Genomic DNA, 19,818 nt, shown 5'->3' on the forward strand with positions numbered 1-19,818 from the left:
ACTGTCTTCCTCTTTCCTCAGCTAAGGTGATTGGGAGGGCTCTCCATTGTGTCCAACCCATCATACACAGTTCCACCCTCAGCCTTTCCTTGCCCTCCCAGATCCATGATAAATATCTCCTTTGTAACCAGAGTCATAGTCACAGAGTCATAGAGATCTACAGCACAGAAAAAGGCCCTTCGGCCCATCAAGACTGCACCGGTCAAACAAGCACCTAAATATTCTAATCCCATTTTCCAGCACTAGGCCCATAGCCTTGTATGCGATAGCATTGCAAGTGCACATCCAAATACTTCTTAAATGTTATGAGGGTTTCTGCCTCTATCACCCTTTCAGGCAGAGAGTTCCAGATTCCCACCACCCTCTGGGTGAAAACATTCTTCCTCACATCCCCTCTAAACCTTTTGCCCCTTACCTTAAATCTATGCCCCCTGGTTATTGATCCTTCTGCCAAGGGGAAAAGTTCCTTGCTGTCGACTCTATCTATGCCCCTCATAATTTTATACACCTCAATCATGTCCCCCCTCAATCTCCTCTGCTCCAGGAAAAATAACCCCAGTCTATCCAAACTCTCCTCATAACTAAAACTCTCCAGCCCAAGCAATATCCTGGAAAATCTCCTCTGCACTCTCTCTAGTTCAATCACATTCTTCCTATAGTGCGGATTCCAGAACTGCACGCAATACTCTAGCTGCAGCCTAAGCAGTGTTTTATACAGTTCCAGCATACCCTCCCTGCTCTTATATTCTATGCCTGGGCTAATAAAGGCAAGTATCCCATATGCCTTCTTAACCACCTGATCGACCCATCCTGCTACCTTAAGGGACTGGTGGACGTGTACACCAAGGTCTCGCTGATCCTCGGTACTTCCCAGGGTCCCACCATTCATTGTGTATTCCCGTGCCTTGTTTGTCCTGCCCAAGTGCATCACCTCACACTTATCCGGATTAAATTCCATTTGCCACTGATCAGCCCATCTGACCAGCCCGTCTATATCCTCCTGTAATCGAAGACTATCCTCCTCACTATTTACCACCCCACCAATTTTCGTGTCATCCGCGAACTTACTGATCAACCCTCCTACATTCAAGTCTAAATCGTTTATATATACCACAAACAGCAAGGGACCCAACACCGATCCCTGTGGAACCCCACTGGACACAAGCATGCAGTCACAAAAACATCCCTTGACCATGACATTCTGCTTCCTGCCACTCAGCCAATTCTGGATCCAATTTGCCAAATTGCCTTGGATTCCATGGGCTCTTACCTTCATTATCAGTCTCCTATGCAGGACCTTATCAAAGGCCTTGCTGAAGTCCAAATAGACTACGTCAAATACATTGCCCTCATCTACACACTTGGTCACCTCTTCAAAAAATTCAATCAGTGAACAAGGGAGAGACCTCATCCTGAGTGAGATACAGCCAGAGTGAGTGTGGGTATTGGCAATTTGGTGCACAGTGGGAATTGAACTGGGAAGTCTTTCTCTTTAATTTCTCTTTAATTTTTGTAAGTTCAGTAGTCGAGCTAAAAGGTTGGTAAGGTAGCTGACTCAGCTGACTGTGACAGTTAACTGTCAATCACCTGAAGCCTGATTAGGGCCTGAATAGATGTTGATTACTATTTGAATCTTAACTAATGTGAGTCATCTCAGCTCACCTCAGCTCTGTTTAAGAAAGGGACTATTTAGAAGCACACTGCAGTGTGCTTGCACACGAACAGGGGAGAGACCTCATCGTGAGTGAGACACAGCCAGAGTGAGTGTGGGTATTGGCAATTTGGTGCACTGTAGGAATTTGGTGCAGAGGGGAAGAGATGCTCTTTGCATTTTTTCTTGGCTATCCAACTTCTTAAATCTTCAGAGAGTGGTCTTGCCCTGTTGTAGCAGCAGAGGCTACAAGGGAAAGGAATGCCTGGTAAGTAGTGGGTAAGATCAGGTAAGTATTTGCTACTTTTATTGCTTATAGTTTAAGGTCTTTTTGTGGTTTATAGTTTGTGTATTCTGTAGTAATGAGGATCAGGAAAGGAGGGCCTGAGAGTAATTGATTTAAAAGATTAAATTTAAAGGGATAAGTCATGGCAGGAGATCTCAAAGCCGTGGTGTGTTCCTCGTGTTCCATGTGGGAAGCCAGGACATTTCCAGTGCCCGGAACCAGCATCTGTGCAGGAAGTGTGTCCAACTGCAGCTCCTGGAAGTTCGGGTTTCAGAGCTGGAATGGCAGCTGGGGACACCACGGAGCATCCGCAAATCTGAGAGCATCGTGGATAGCACGTTTAGAGAGGCAGTCACACAGCTGAAGGAACTTGAGGAAGGAAGGGAATGGGTGACCACCAGGCAGTCCAGGAGAAACAGGCAGGTAGTTCAGGAGTCCCCTGGGGTCCCGCTCATAAATCAGTATTCCATTTTGGAAGCTGATGGTTCCTGCAGGGAGTGCAGACAGAGCCAAGCTTCTGGCACCACAAGCATCCCGTCTGTACAGGAGGGGAGGAAGAGAGGAAAAGCAATAGTAATAGGGGATTCTATAGTCAGGGGAACAGATAGGCGCTACTGTGGCCGTCAACATGACTCCAGGATGGTGTGTTGCCCCCCTGGTGCCAGGGTCCGGAATGTCACTGAACGGCTGCAGGGCATCCTGAAGGGGGAGGGTGATAAGGCAGAGGTCATGGTACGTATTGCTACCAATGACATAGGTAGAAAGAGGGATGAGGTCTTGCATCAAGAATTCAAGGAGTTAGGCAGTAGACTAAAAAGCAAGACCTCTCAGGTTGTAATCTCTGGATTACTCCCAGTGCCACGTGCTAGTGAGCTCAGAAATAGGAGAATAGCGCAGATGAATACATGGCTTAAGAGCTGGTGCAGGAGGGAGGGTTTTAGGTTCCTGGATCACTGGGAGCGTTTCTGGGGAAGGTGAGACCTGTACAAGCAGGACGGTCTACATCTGAACCAGAGTGGGACTAACATCCTTGTGGGCAGGTTTGCTAGTGCTGTTGGGAGGAGTTTAAACTAATTCGGCAGGGGGAGGGGACACAGAATGTTAGCAGAATAGGGACACATCATAATACAGTAAAACAATAAAGTCAGAGGGAGTACAGCTGCATTAAGTTTCAAGGGAGTAAGGCAAGGCTGGATAGCCTCTACTTTAATGCCAGGAGTATTACAGGTAAAATGGATGAGTTAAGGGTGAGGATTGACACGTGGAATTGTGATATAGTAGCCATCACTGAGGCGTGGTTGAGGGAGGGGCAGGATTGGCAGCTCAACATTCTGGGATATAGAATCTTCAGGCAAGAAAGGGGAGGGGGTAAAAGAGGAGGAGGCAGTGCATTATTAATTGAGTCAGTTACTGCAGTAAGGAGAGATGATATCTTGGAGGGACCATCAAATGACGCTTGGTGGGTAGAGCTTAGGAATAAAAAAGGGGCAGCCACATTGTTAGGTGTTTATTATAGACCCCCAGATAGTCAGCGGGAAATTGAGGAGCAAATATGTGCATAATTTGCGGAGGTGTGTGAAAACAATAACAATAGGGTAATTTTATTAGGTGATTTCAACTTTCCCAACATTAATTGGGATAGACATAGTGTTAAGGGTTTGGATGGAGTGGATTTCTTGAAATGTGTACAGGAGAACTTTTTAGGTCAATATGTAAAGGGTCCAACGAGGGACGGTGCAGTGCTGGACCTAATTCTGGGGAATGAAGCTGGACAGGTGGCTGAGGTGTTGGTGGGGGAGCATTTTAGTGATAGCGACCACAAAATGGTACAATTTAAGCTAGTTATGGTCAAAGAAATAGACAAGTTGCAACAAAATGTTTTGGATTGGGGGAGAGTGGATTTTAGTAAAATAAGGCAGAATCTGGCCAAAGTAGACTGGGAACAGCTACTTGTGGGGAAATCTACAGAGGAGCAGTGGGGGGGTGTTCAAAAAGGAAATGGGGAGGGTACAGGCTCAACATGCTCCCTCTAGGGTGATAGGAAGGAGTGACAAGCCCAGAGAACCATGGATGACCAGAGATATACAGGATACGATGAGAAGGAAAAGAGAGGCTTTTAGCAGGTACAAGGGAAGCAAATCAGCAGAGGCATTAGTGGAGTACAGAAAGTGCTTAACAAAGCAATTAGTAGAACAAAGAGGGGATATGAGAAAGCTCTGGCTGGTAAAAGAAGGCAAAATCCCAAGATATTCTATGAGTATATCATTGGGAAGAGGATAACCAGGGAAAGAGTAGGGCCCATTAGGGACCAAGAGGGCAATATGTGGGTGGAGCCAGAGGACATCGGTAGAGTCTTGAACGAATACTTCACATCCGTCTTCACCCAAGAGAATGAGGATGAAGGTATGGAACTCAGGGAGAGAGACTGTGAGGTTCTTGAGCAAATTGATATAGGGAGTAACAAGGTATTGGAGGTGTTGGCAGGCTTAAAAGTGGACAAATCTCCAGGTCCAGATGATTTGTGTCCCAGACTGCTGAGGGAGGCAAGGGGGGAGATCGCAGGGGCTCTGACCCAAATTTTTAATTCCTCTCTGGCCACGGGGGAGGTGCCAGAGGACTGGAGAACAGCTAATGTGGTTCCGTTATTTAAGAAGGGTTGTAGAGATAAGCCAAGGAACTACAGGCCAGTGAGTCTCAAGTCAGTGGTAGGAAAACTATTAGAGAAAATTCTGAAACAGACAATCTATCTCCACTTGGAGAGGCAAGGTTTGATCAGGGATAGTCAGCATGGCTTTGTCAGAGGGAGGTCATGCCTAACAAATTTGGTTGAATTTTTTGAGGAGGTGACCAGGTGTGTAGATGAGGGTAGTGCAGTTGATACAGTTTATATGGATTTCAGCAAAGCCGTTGACAAGGTCCCACATGTGAGGCTTATAAAGAAGGCAAATGCACATGGGATACAGGGTAATTTGATAAGGTGGATTCAAAATTGGCTTAGTTGTAGGAGACAGAGGGTAATGACAGAAGGGTGCTTTAGTGACTGGAAGCCAGTGTCCAGTGGCATACCACAGGGATCTGTGCTCGGTCCCCTATTATTCGTCATTTGTATAAACAACATAGATGACTGTGTGAGGGTAGGATTAGTAAGTTTGCGGATGACACAAAGATTGGCCAGGTGGTTAACAGCGAGGTTGAGTGTCTTGGGCTACAGGAAAATATAGATGGGATGGTCAAATGGGCAGATAAGTGGCAGATGGAATTTAACCCTGAAAAGTGTGAGGTGATACACTTTGGAAGGAGTAATTTGACAAAAAGAAGTATTCAATGAATGGCATGACACTAGGAAGTTCTGAGGAACAAATGGACCTTGGCATAGATTACAAAAGTAGGGAGATCATGTTGGAGTTGTACTGAACCTTGGTGAGGCCATAGCTGGAATACTGTGTGCAGTTCTGGTCGCCACATTATAGGAAGGATGTGATTGCACTGGAGGAGGTGCAGAGGAGATTCACCAGGATGTTGCCTGGGATGAAACATTTAAGTTATGAAGAGAGGTTGGATAGACTTGGGTTGTTTTCATTGGAGCAGAGAAGACTGAGGGGCGACCTGATCGAGGTGTACAAGATTATGAGGGGCATGGACAGGGTGGATAGGGAGCAGTTGTTCCCCTTAGTTGAAGGGTCAGTCACGAGGGGGCATAAGTTCAAGTTGAGGGGCAGGAGGTTTAGGGGGGATATGAGGAACAACTTTTTTACCCATAGGGTGGTGATGGTCTGGAATGTGCTGCCTGGGAGGGTGGTGGAGGCGGGTTGCCTCACATCCTTTAAAAAGTACCTGGATGAGCACTTGGCACATCATAACATTCAAGGCTATGGGCCAAGTGCTCGTAAATGGGATTAGGTAGGTAGGTCAGGTGTTTCTCACGTGTCAGTGCAGACTCGATGGGCCGAAGGGCCTCTTCTGACTGTGTGATCCTGTGATTCTGTGAAATTGGTCAGACATGACCTCCCCTTAACAAAACCATGCTGACTGTCCTTGATTAATCCCTGCCTCCCCAAGTGTAGATTAATTCTGTCCCTAAGAATTGCTTCCAATAGTTTCCCCACCACTGACATTAGACTGACTGGCCTGTAGTTCCCTGGTTTATCCCTTCCTCCCTTCTGGAATAACGGTCCCACATTGGCTGTCCTCCAGTCCTCTGGCACCTCTCCTGTGGCCAGAGAGGTATTGAAAATTATTGTCAGCGCCCCTGCTATCTCCTCCCTCGCCTCACTCAACAGCCTGGGATACATTTCATCTGGGCCTAGAGATATATCTGCTTTTAAGCCTGCCAGACCACTTAGAACCTCCTCCCTTTCCATACCCATGTCGTCCCTCTCACTTGTGAGCACTGACACAAAGTATTCATTTGGATCTCTACCTATGTCTTCCGGCTCCACACACAAATTACCATTGTGGTCCTTAATGGGCCCTACTCTTTCCCTAGTTATCTTCTTACTCTTAATATACTTGTAAAATAACTTTGGATTTTCCTTTATTTTACCTGCCAATGTTTTTCATGTCCCCTTTTTGCTCTCTTAATTGCCTTTTTAAGTTTCCCCCCTACATATTCTATACTCCTCTAGGGCTTCCGCTGTTTTGAGCCCTTGGTATCTGCCATAAGCCTCCCTTTTTCCCTTTATCCAATCCTGTATATCCCTCGACATCCAAGGTTCCCTGGATTTGTTGGTCCCACCCATTGTCTTTACTGGGATATGTTGGCCCTGTACTCTCCCTATTTCCTTCTTGAATGAGTCCCACTGCTCTGACGCAGATTTACCTAAAAGTAGCTGCTCCCAGTCCATTCTGGCCTAATTATATCTGATCTTATTAAAATCGGCCTTCCACCAATTTAGAACTCTGATTTCTGGCCCTTGTCCTTTTCCATAACAATCTTGAATCTAACGGAGTTATGATCACTATCTGGAAAATGCTCCCCCAGTGATACCTCTACCACTTGCCCGGCTTCATTCCCTAAAATTAAGTCCAGGATCGCCCCCTCTCTTGTACGTACTGGCTTAAAAAGATCTCCTGGATGCATTTTTAGAATTCTGCTCCCTCTAAACCTATCACAGTATGTCTAACCCAGTTAATGTTGGAGAAGTTGAAATCCCCCACTATTACTACCCTATTAATTTTACACTTTTCTGAAATTTGCCTACATGTCTGCTCTTCTATTTCTCTCTGACTGTTCGGGGGCCTATAATATACTCCTTGCAATTTTTGTTTGTTAGTTCTACCCATATGGCTTCATTTGAGGAGCCTTCTAAGATGTCATCCCACCTTACTGCTGTAATTGATTTCTTGATCAATATTGCTATATCCCCATCTCTTTTACCTCCTTCCCTGTCTCGCCTGAAGACACTATATCCTGGAATATTGAGCTGCCGATCCTGCCCCTCTCTCAACCATGTCTCTGTGACAGCAATTACATCACACTTCCATGTGTTAATTTGTGCCCTCAACTCATCTGCCTTATTTGTCAGACTCCTTGCATTAAAATAAATACCATCCAACCTTGCCAAACTCCCTTGTGCCTTAACTGGCCTATACTTTCTATGCCTTCCAGACTCACTTGTTCTCTCTTCTAATTTTGGCTGTGCATCCCCCGCTGCACAACTTCCTGTCAGGATCCCATCCCCCTGCCAAGTTAGTTTAAACCCTCCCCAACAGCACTTGCAAACCTCCCTGCAAGGATGTTGGTCCCATTCCGGTTCAGGTGCAGTGCAGGACACTCTTCCCAGACGGCATCACCACAATGCTGAATGCAGGACGCTCTTCCCAGACTGCTTGACGGCGATGCTGACTGCAGGATGCTCTTCCGAGACCGCTTGACCGCGATGCTAACTGCAGGACGCTCTTCCCAGACTGCTTGACAGCGATGCTGACTGCAGGATGCTCTTCCGAGACCGCTTGACCGCAATGCTGACTGCAGGGTGATCTTCCCAGACTGCTTGACCGTGATGCTGACTGCAGGATGCTCTTCCCAGACTGCTTGACTACATTGCTGACTGCAGGACGCTCTTCCCAGACTGCTTCACCGCGATGCTGACTGCAGGACAGTCTTCCCAGACTGCTTCACAGCGATGCTGACGGCAGGACACTCTTCCCAGTCTGCTTCACCATGATGCTGACTGCAGGACAGTCTTCCCAGACTGCTTCACCCCGAAGCTGACTGCAGGACACTCTTCCCAGATGTCTCCACTGGCTTTCACATTCAAGCGATCATCCTCTGCCATTTCCACCATCTCCTGCATGATGCCTCCACCAAACACATCTTCCTGTCCCCTCCTGGTTCAGCTTTCGGAAGGGACTATTCCCTCCACAATGCCCTTGGTCTATGCTTCCATCTCCCCCAGTAGCCGCTCCCCTTTCCCCAGCACCTTCGCATGTAAATATGCTATGACGTGGCAGATGATGTGCGCCAGGCGGGCCAAATCCACAAGGGAAACTTGGCCACGCTATCACAACGGTTTTGCAATTTGTACTTACACAAGATGTGTGCACTGAATTCGCAAGTAATGAGTACACTCAGACCTTTATAGATTAAAAAAATTACATTGAAATATTTATTAACAAAAGAAATGATTTCAAGCACATACATATGACTACAATTACTTAATACCATAACAAATCCTAAAATTCCTAATTAACCTGGCTCCCAATTACACACCCCCTTTGAGACAAAAGTCGAAAATAGATTTTAAATTTAAGAAAACAAGCCAGCAAGTTACCAGTACTCACTTGACAGTGGAATTCCAAAAGCTTGTCTCCAACTTTAGTTATTGGACACAGCAGACTTTTGCAAACATGGTTGGAGGCTTCTCGAAGGCCATTTCACACACTGCTGTTAGATCTTACATGGCCCCCCAACATAGCCTTTCTTTCTCATTTATATATGTTTTGCTCTCTTTAATCTGTAAATTCCATTGTTCCATACGTCTTTGTAACTTTACCTTTCCCATAATATAAAAACTTTCATGTTGCTAATATTGTCAGTGACCTTTGGGAAAAATAAACACACTGCTTAGCCCTTGCTCATCTGGTTAGTTGTAAACACCCTAACACCCCTTTGAAATCCAAACGACTCCTTCACTTATCTAAAAATGCAAACTTCCATCACATCGTATACGCTAAGACAGCATCTATGTTTACTCATTAGCATTTCAATGCCTTCTACACCTAATTCCTTTTGATAATTTCAAGCTTGCAGTCTACCTGACTCCAAACGTAATTAAATCACACAGACAGAACACTCACACCCATAAACCTACTTTACAATAAACCAGAATAATATTATGAAAATTATTATAATTTCATAACAAATGAAAGAGATGCAACACCTGCCTTTTCACCTCCGCCCTTTTAAACATCCAGTGCCCCAAACACTCCTTCCTGGTGCAACGGCAGTTTATTTGTAAGCTGTATCCACTGCTCATGGTGCAGTCTACTCTACATTGGGAAGTCCAAATGCAGATTGGGTTATAGCTTTGCTGGATATCTCTATTCAGTCTGAATGCATGACCTTGAGACTCTGGGCACTTACCACTATAATTCTTCATTGCAATCCCACTCTAACCTTCTGTCCTTTGTCTCCAACACTCAATGCTCCACTGCTCAGCACAAACTCAAGGAACAGCACCTCATCTTTCTATTATGCATTTCCAGCCATAAAATTCAGTTTAATAACATAAGGTCTTAACCTCTGCTCCTATGCTGTCAGACAGTAGGTCCTAGTAATGAATGATCCATATCAGAGTCATAGTGAGTGGAGCAGGGATGTGCTGGTGCTTAGGGTGGGAATCCTCTATCGGCAAATATCTGATGATGCAGTCCACACTCCAAGCTACCCACTTGTGTGTAATACAAAATCAATCAGTATGTCATTTTCCTTTAAGTCAACTAAATAACTTCAATTTATCCTTCTCCATTCTAAACTTCAGAGCCTGGTGAATGTCAGTGCATTTTCCTATTTCTTATCTTTCTCTTTTAACAGCTACAGGAAAAGGCCAATGGTAAATAATCCTAGCCAAAAACCTAACAGAATGGGTGTGTGGTGCTTATCAATCACCAAGCCACCTCACCCCCAAATACATTTTCAAGTCAAAAAAGGCCCAGGAAATTCTTGACACACTCATCTGTGGACAGAACAGACACGCTACCATTTGACGTATGAACCCTCTGTCAGAGCCATAAGATGCCATAGATGAACAGTTTGCTCCAACAAAGGGACCATCTTGAAGTAGTAATGTGCCTGCTCTCCCTATAGATGCTGCCCCAAATGTGTTGCACATTGCATGTATGCTCTTTTTTTCTTTCAGATTTCTGCAGTAATTTAGTTTTTGTTCACATCACCGATGAATCTATCTCTAACCAACAAGGGTGTCAAACTGACAATGGGCCAAATTGAATAGATCAACACCTGAATAGATAGGTCTCAGAAACTGCTTCTTAGCAATAGTGCCGTTGAAACCACTTCTTCCTTACTGAACTGTAATATGTACTCTTTGTAGCTCAAGGACAGAGTTAATGAACCTAATGCTGAAAGTGACTGCCAGTTTCCCATACAAAGACATGAAAATATATAGACTTCTTTAATAGTAAAAATTGGACTGAAATTTCCTATTCGTCACTGTTACGACAGCAAGGTGGTTGACTCTTAATTGCTTCAGAAATGACCTAGTAAGCCAATCAGTTAAGGACAATTAAGGACGGACAATGATACCCACAACCCATGAATGAAGAAATAAAAATAGCATCAGTGATACACCATACAATGTTTCACCATGTAACTGTTACAAAAACTTGAAATAGGGTAGTAACAAGCATATTTCAGTTTAGACAAGATGCATGTAAACATTGACATAATTATGCTGCATTTCCTGAATGAATACAGAAATAAGGAAGAATTCACATCCATATTGAAAATTTCATGAACTCAGGATTTCTCAAAGCACTTCACAATCAATGAAGCAATAAAGAAGATTGACATGTGGCTTTGTAACAGTGACCACATTTTGTTTAATTGGAAAAAGGCACAAAAATGAATTTCTTCAGGATAGATGATAATTATTGACTGTCGGCATTTTGAAAAGCTGCAAATTTACAATGTAATAAAATTAATTTGGTGTGAATTGTTCCCCTGTATTGTCTTTTTTTCACGTAAAATGACCCGCAATTATTCCAGATTTCCATCCTTTACAGCTTTTCTTTTTATTTCTTTGTCAGCAGAATTTGTTTCTGCAATGCTCACTTAACTCTCAAGTCATTCCCCAGGGCCTAGGTGTGGGGAATGCCTCAGCCTTAATCCAAATAATCATACTATTTTCTTCATTAGGATTAGCTGAGTCTGTATCTTAACATTCTGTATTTTCAATTATGTTTTAGAGATATTTTGTGTGAGCTAACATACTAGGTTTATAAATGAGTTCAGAATTTTCTTTAGGTTTGTAAATTATTTCATATGTAATCTATTTTTCAGGCCTGTTAATTATCATATTTCCAGTGATGTGATGGTGCTCTTGAAGGGAAAACCATTATGAACGACAAAATAGCTGACTCATTGAAATGAATGTCTGTTTTTCTTTAAAGGCACTCTTGTGATCTGATCCGGGCAAGTTCCTCCTGTTTACTTGTACAAGACACCCACTGGTCTCCTTTTCCCTCCCTGGTCTGGATCTGAATCTAGTATGAATGACATCTCACTCAGAAATGACCACCAGTTTTTCTTCAACATTAAATCTGTTTCTCTCCACAGATGTCGCCAGCTGCATATTTTCAGTATTTTCTGTACTTATTTCAGATTTCCAGCTTCTGCAGTATTTTGCTTTGGTGCTAGCCTTGTCCATTTCCCACTCCCTCAGATATCGTCAGAAAATGAAAGAAGCGCAGAGTGAAAAATTTTGGTCGGAAGAACAGAGAGAGGCAATTTAAATTAAGGAGACAATTCTAAAAGGGGTGCAGCAACAGAGATACTTGGAGGTATAAGTGCACAAATCATTGAAGGTGGCAGGGTAGTTGAGCAAGTAATTTAGAAAGCATACAGGATTGTGGGCTTTAAACGTGGAGAAAGCAAAGAAGTTATTATGAACCTAGTTTTCTGCTTTTGATACATTTAAGGTAATTGGCAAAAGAACTGAAGGTGACATGGGGAAAGTAAAGCAAAATATTGTGGATGCTGAAAATTTGAAATAAAATCAGAAAAAGCTGGAAATACTTGCAGGTCTCATAGCATCTGGGGAGAGAGATACAGAGTTAACATTTCAGGTTTGTGACGTTTCATCAGAACTGAGAGAAGTTGGAAATGTAATAGGATTTGAGCAAGTGAAGGAGGGAAGAAGAACAAAAAGGAAGGTTTGTGGGTGGAAGACAGGAGAGATTAAATGACAAAAGGTTTCATGGTGCAAGACCAAAGGGCGTGGCAATAGGAGTAGCAGATAAACATGAGGGAAAACAATTTTAGAGAGCAAGTGTTTAGGATCTGGAATGCACTACCCGAGTGGTGGAGGCAGATTCAACTAAGGTTTTCAAAAGGGAAAAGGATAAGTACATGAAAAAAAGTGCAGGGCTATGGGGAAAGGAAGAAGGAATGGGATTAGCTGGATTGTTCTTACTGAGAGCCAACACAAGGTTGCTTTGTCTTGCACTTGTATTTTTAATTAGTCTTATCTCGGGACGGAGCTGAGCTTTTCCCCTCCAGCCTCACCCTGGCTGAGTTTTGCCCGTCCAGCCTCACTCTGGATGACCATTGCCCCGCTAGTCTCACTCTGGATGAGCATTGCCCCGCTAGTCTCACCCTGGATAACCAATGCCCCGCTAGCCTCGCTCCTGTCCCCGTGTCGCTCAGTAACAGTAATGGACGCTCTGGATTAAGGCGGTGAAGGTGTTGGAGGGAGAGGCTGCCGGGGGTGACAGCATCCACATCACAAAATCTGACATGAAAGCGGTTCTCTAATTTCTTCTCAGGGATGGCGGGACTCATCAAGAAGCAGATCCTGAAGCACTTGTCCAGGTGAGCGGCGCGGTTTTGTGCGGCCGGCGAGAGGAGGGGGGGTGGGGGGTGGGGGGTGGGGGTTACCGGCCCCGGCCGGGGGAGCGGATCCGGGACCTACCTCACCGGGGACTCGCCTCCTTAGGCGGAACGTTAGGCATAGAAGGAAAGCCGAGCCCGAATCCGATATTAAACGCGGATTCCTCCACAAAGTGAATCCTGGGACTGGGCAGGAAAGGGGAATGTTAAGAAGCAGATTGACGCCGAGAGAGAAGCAGTGGGGAATCGGCCAGTTAAATTTAAATCAGAGCGGACAGGAAAACGAAAGCTTCGGATTTTCTTTAAATGACATCCGACAGCTAAATGGGGAGCAGAGAAAACTTTTCCCTCCCCCCCCCCCCATCGGTGCTGGGATTTTTTTTTTTCGTCGGCGATCAAGATTAACAGCGGTTTGGGTGATTTGAGTATTGCGGGTGGAATCGATGAGTTCATGGTCCAAATTACAAATGAATCCAGTGTTTCGGGCTGTAACCGTGACACGTCGAGACGGGGTGGAGACTGTCCGTTTGGTTCAGATTTTCCAGCTGTGTGTGGCATTGGGTGGGAGGGGGGGAGGTTATGGGCTTTGTCATTGTCATAAGTGAAAGCAGGCGAATAAGTAAGCTTAAACTGAGATTTGGGATCATGTATTAAAATCGAGACTTTCAGCTAAGTTCTATGTTGAAATGACTCGGGTCTGAAGTATTGCAAGGTTGATCTTTTGGACTGATGGTGCAGAGAAACGTACCCATGGAGGTGGTTCCGATTTGAAACTGGATTGCCATGTTTTGCAGATACACCTGTCGTCAGTTTGTATTATGGCAGGGCAGATGATGTCACACATTTCGTTAGGGTTGTTCCTTTATAACAACATGCTAAATCATCCTGTAAATATTTCCAGTTGCTGTAGATCTCCTTATTTATTTATGTGCTGTACATATTGGAACTTGGACAACACTTGGAAAACTGAAATTGCTACTGGTGCTCCTTTCTCCCAACTCACTTTGTAGGCAAAATGTCTCAGCATTTAAAGCTCATTCCAATTTAATCACTTGCATTAAAAGCCACAACACAGTCATCCTGATTCAGCAGGCTGTGGTGCTGGATAAATCAGGAATACAAAGCCGGCATCAGTCAGGGTGACCTTGTAACTACCGGATTGTCGTAAAAAAAAATCTGGTTCACTTATGTCTTTTAGGGGAGGAAATTTGTCGTCGTTACCTGATCTGGCAGATATGTGACTCTTGACTAATGTGGTTGACTCTTAACTGTGCTCTGAAATGGCCTAGCAAGCCACTCATTTGTACCAAACCGTTACAGCAAATGTATAAAAGCAAAATATTGTGGATGCTGGAAATCGGAAATAAAAACAGAAAATGCTGGACAAACTCAGCAGGTCTGACAGCATCTGTGAAGAGAGAAACGGTTAACTTTGAGTCCGCCCTGAAGAAGAGTCATACCGCCTGGAATCATTAACTCTGTTTCTCTCCACAGATGCTGACAGACATGCTGAGTTTTCCCAGCATTTTCTGTTTTCATTACAGCAAATGTATAATTACTCTGGGAGTACTTTCACCTCATGGACTGCAGGGGGTCAAGAAGGTGGACCTGGGGCCATCAGGCATAGGCAATAAATGTTGACCTTGAATAAATGAATGAGTTGTGCCTTTGGTCAAGCCCTGTTCTAATACAGCTTCTAACAAAGTGGAAGTTTGTTCACATGTGCTGTCCACAAAAAGCAGGAAAAATCAAACCTGGCCAAATACTACCCATTAGCCTACTTAAGTACCACTTCCTTACTATAACCTGCTCCCCGATGCTCAGGTTGGCTTCTGCCACAGCCACCTGATTCCAGAACTCATGCCAGCCTAAGTCCAAATGTGGGGAGAAGAGCTGAATTCCAGAAGTGAGGTGAGAATGACTGCATTTGACCAAATGTAGCACCAAGAGGCCTCCTGAAATTGAAATCAATGGGGATCAGGGGTAAAACTCTTCACTGGCTGGAGTCATACCTGGCACAATGGAAAATGGCTGTGGTTGTTGGAGGCCAATCACTTCAGCCCCAGGACATCACCACAGGAGTTCCTCAGGGCACTGTCCTTGGTCCAGGCATCTTCAGCTGCTGTTTCAATGACCTGCCCTCTATCAAAAGGTCAGAGTGGGATGTTTGCTCATGACTGCACAGTGTTCATTATTTGTAGAGCTGCAAATGGTACTGAAGTTCATGTCACAAAATATGGACACCATCCAGGTCTCTGCTGCTAAGTAGCAAGTAACATCCATGTTGCGTAAGTACCAGACAATGACCATCTCCAACTCGTTAGATTCTAACCACCTCCTTGATGTTCAATGGAAATAATATCAGTGAACCACTCCTCCCCTACTGACAACATCTGAGAATCACCATTGACCATAACCACAATTGCATCAGCCACAAAAATACGGTGAAGACAAGAAGATCAAAGGCTGAGCATTTTGTGGTGAGTGACTCCTGTCCTGACTTGCCTCAGCTTTTAGGCACAAGTGGCAGAAGTTAGGAGTGTGATGGAATGCTCTCCGCTTGGCTGCATGAATGAAGTTGCAGCAACATTCAAGAAACTCAACACCTTCCAGGACAAAGCAGGCCACTTGATCAGCATCCCACCCACTATTTTAAACATTCACTCCCTCCAACAAAGGTGCAACATGGCTTCAATGTGCACCATCTGCAAGATGCACTGCAGCAACTCGCCATGACTTCTTTGGCAGCACCTTCCAAACCCACAACCTCTACCACCTAGAAAGACCAGGACAGTGAACAGGTAAAAATACCATTTGCAAGTTCCCCTTCAATTCACAAACTGTGCTGACTTGGAAATGTATTGCCGTTCCTTCATTGTCGCTTGTTCAAAATACTAGAATTCCCTACTGAACAGCACTGTGGGAGTACCTTTACTATACAAACTGTAGAGGCTCAAGAATGTGACTCATCACCATCTTTTTTCACAGGATGTGGGCATCACTGGCTGGGCCAGCATTTTTTGCCCATCCCTAATTGCCCTTGAGATGATGGTGATAAGCCATCTTTTTGAACCGCTGCAGTCCTTGTGTTGTAGGTACACCCACAGTGCTATTAGGAAGGGAGTTGCAGGATGACCCAGTGATGGTGAAGGAATGGCGATATGTTTCCAAATCAGAATGGTGTGTGGCTTGGAGGGGAACTTCCAGGTGCTGGTGTTCCCATGCATCTTCTGTCCTTGTCAAGGTGGTAGAGTTTGCGGGCTTGGAAGATGTTGTTGAAGCCTTGGTGAGTTACTGCGAAGCATCTTGTAGATGGTGCACACTGCTGCCACTGTGCCTCAGTGGAGGAGAGAGTGAATGTTAAAGGTGGTGGATGGGGTGCCAATCAAGCCAGCTGCTTTGTCCTGGATGGTGTCGAGCTTCGTGTTGTTGGAGCTGCACTCGTGCTGACAAGTGGAGATTATTCCATCGCAAACCTGACAGGTGCTTTGTAGATGGTCGGCAGGCTTTGGGGAGTCAGGAGGTGAGTTACTTGTACAGAATTCCCAGCCTCTGAACTCCAGTAACCACAGTAAATATATGATTAGTCCAGTTCAGTTTCTGGCCAATGGCAACCCTCTTCTCAGGAGCTATTAGCGATGGGTAATAAATACAGGTCTTGCCAGCAAAGCTCACATTCCATGAATGGATGAAAAAAAGACATTAGAATATTTTCTAACTGCTGCAGGTGTTTTAAAGAAAAATTTCAGATAATCTTTACATTGTAAACATATTAGATTTAATTAATATCTTCAAATTTTTAAATCACTGTGTATATCCTAGCCCTGATTTTCTGGCATAAATGGGTTTGAGGTGGCCCACAACAGAAGCTTGCCTGCCCTGGGAGCTCAGGAGGCAGATGCCATTTGAATTTACTGATGAACGCACTTCCCCTTGATTTGAATAGGCTGCTGCCACATAAAATTATTGCCCAAATAACTTGGATTGTAGCACACTTGGCTGGGGAGCATAAAACTTGGCAGGGTGGCATCTAACCATTGAAGGTGGCAGGAAAGCAACAAATATAAATAATGCCACAATGGAACCATGTAGTCAAAGCTGCTTGTGTTAGTGCAGAACACGTGGGAGATTTTGCTGTAAGTGTTGTGCCAGAGGAGGCCCCTATTCAGGGCTGTAAGTCAACCTGCAGTAAAAGCACAGATGCAAGCTGCATGGAGGAAGATCACTGACTGAGGCTATGGCAGTCAACAGATCCCTTGTGACTGGCTGCAAATGACAAAGAAGTTTGCTGGTATCAGCTGAAAATTGAAGGTAGGTGTTCTTGTGTTCATTTACATATTTTTGTGAGGCTCACCGAAGCATGACTAGAGCTTAAATTGGGATCTCTCATGCCCTTTGGAATGTGTGATTTAAGGTTTCATAAGCAACCCTTTTGCACACACCTGTTCTTTGTGCTAGAATTGAACAGCACAGTTTTCAGAGTGGCAGAGGTGGTGCCCTGGAAATGGCAAGCCTTCATTTATCCTACTAGCTTGAGGTATTCCTCCTTCTCTAGAACTTTCTATTGGGGTCAACATGGAGGAATGCAGAGGTTAGCTCTGGTCTCATAAGAGCCGCCTTTTTCCATCCTACCCCTGTACATACGTTGTTTCCTTTCCAAAAATGTAGACTCTATAACCTCTACGTTATAACTCTGCATCTAAAAACAATGCCCATTGATGTACAAAAAGGTGTTCCTTTGTTCAGGTACCCACTGAACACTAATTTAGTGCAAATCCTTTTGTTTTGATGTTCAGTTTGAGATTGAAATGAGGAACTCTGAACCCCATATGGGTGTCATGCGCCATACTTTGGGCTCAACGGAACCTATCAAAGTCGTGCTTCTTGTCCAGTTGATACCCCCTTGGATTTTTACTTTTGGTACGTGTGCACTGCATGATGTGGCAGATTTTCCCTCTGGTGGCTTGGAAAGATCGAATACTACAAAAGCTCCCTGCAACTCTTAGTTTCATTGGATGTGCTGTTCCTTTTCCAGCTGTTGCCTGTCGTCCATCCTACAGCCGATGGTACAATTATGCATCAGCCTATATTGTGAAGCAGTGGTGAAGAAGACGGGAGAGACCTGACTTTGTTATCACTGCTTCACAAGAGGATGGTAGCGCTCTTGCCTTGGAGTCAGATGGACATTGGTCCAAACCCTATTCAAGGCTTGAGCACACAATCTAAGTTGACAATTCAGTGTGTACAGAGGGAGTGCTGTATGGTTGAAGGTGCTGTCTTTCAGGTGAAACATTAAAGAGACTTTGTCTACGTTACTGAGAGAAGATCCTATTATATTACTTGAAGAAGGATAAGGGAGTTCTGGTGGTCTGGGCAATGTTTAGCACTCATCCAACACTGAAACTGATTAATTAGTCATTGACCTTATTGCTGGGGGATTTTACTGTGCGCAAGCTGGCCTACAAAACAACAGTGACTGCACTTTAAAAGTATTTCACTGGCTGTGAACCGTTTTAGGACAATCTAGGGGCACAAAAGGGTGCTATGTAAATAGAAGTTAAGTTTTTAATTAACATGTGAAAGGCTCTGTAAACACAAGTCCCTGGACTGTGTAGGGTATGACCAGAAGACTTCAGGCATCAGTGCACTTGCATTTGTTAGCCCCTCATGCACTTCTCTTCCTCATCTAAACAATGCAGCAAAATTATAACCCATAAAGGCGTACCCACCCTCACCATTCTGTATGGTGTGATCTAAATACCAGCAACAACCAAGAATAATCAAGGATAGTACAATCGGTTATGGGTGGGGGGGGAAAATATGGTATACTGCCCAAATAAATCAGCTGATTTGATGCTTGGAGCAAAATTAGTAATCATAACTTAAAAACTGAAAGAAAAATGATTCCATTTAAAACTGATTTCCCTTTTATGTGGTGTGCTGCAGCAGACTAATCCACACACCATTTTACAGAGGTGAACTGCATGTTTGGGTGATGTAGACACCTGAAGATTTGAGGTCTGGAGTGGGTCTAATTTGCATCATTATACTGTTCTAATGAGGCTTGTGCATGCCGGGAGTGATGCTTCATTTTCTTCCTACCATACTTTATGCAAGGCTTCACCAGCAGCCTGTAACCTCTCAAAATTGGCTCCCTTTTATGGCCTCAACTTACAACATTCTGTGTCCTTGGTGTTTGATGATCACACAATAATGATTGTGATGCAATTACTCCAGGTTTATTAGCAATAGTTTGAAAAGCACTGGGAAATGGCAATGTTTATTGTACTGAATGAAAAGTAATTGATTTGTAATTAGACCTAACAAATAATGAGATCTGCATACAACACATCAATTATTGATTTGACTATCTATTAGTCATTACATGAATTACGTGGTTTCCTTGTTGAGAGACTGTATAGTGTCATGTGAGGGTGAACTTTTTCCACTATTCAGTCACCAAAATTATCCAGACTATGAAATTTGTGATCCTCATCACACAATTTTTGTCAGATTCTTCAAGAAAATCCAGTCGCAATAAACAGAATTGCTCAACCATTAGAATTGAATTACGATCTACAAATAAGTGACTACACCACAGTCTGGTGACTTAAATTTTCCCAAGACAACTGGGTTTGTTTTCATAATCCTGCTGTCATATCGGGCATCACAATGGTTACTTTGTGCTTTAGCTTTTTGTTGCTGGCAACCTTTTACTGCTGAGTATCCCACTTGAAAAAGCTATTTCTCATAAATGGAAAAAGTCTCATAATGACTTTGCCAGATCTGATTGTCACTGACTGCTTGGTTGAA

At 44.1% G+C, this 19,818-nt stretch overlaps 1 protein-coding gene across 6 annotated transcripts in view; it reads left to right on the forward strand.

The window, feature by feature from the left end:
- Window positions 1–12,804: 12,804 nt before the first annotated feature.
- The window catches only part of bltp3b (bridge-like lipid transfer protein family member 3B), a 146,796-nt gene continuing 139,782 nt past the window's right edge, over window positions 12,805–19,818 (forward strand). For 3 of the 6 annotated variants that reach the window (XM_078553434.1, XM_078553435.1, XM_078553436.1), the window contains exon 1: window positions 12,807–12,987. In XM_078553434.1, the coding sequence (XP_078409560.1) occupies window positions 12,944–12,987 (44 nt within the window). In that variant the 5' untranslated portion in view covers window positions 12,807–12,943. Of the gene's footprint in view, window positions 12,988–19,818 lie in introns of all 6 variants that reach the window. The other 3 variants (XR_013578120.1, XM_078553437.1, XR_013578119.1) reach the window with 2 other exon arrangements.

Source organism: Cetorhinus maximus, chromosome 12 (assembly GCF_964194155.1).
Source record: "Cetorhinus maximus chromosome 12, sCetMax3.hap1.1, whole genome shotgun sequence".
Classification (NCBI taxonomy): domain Eukaryota; kingdom Metazoa; phylum Chordata; class Chondrichthyes; order Lamniformes; family Cetorhinidae; genus Cetorhinus; species Cetorhinus maximus.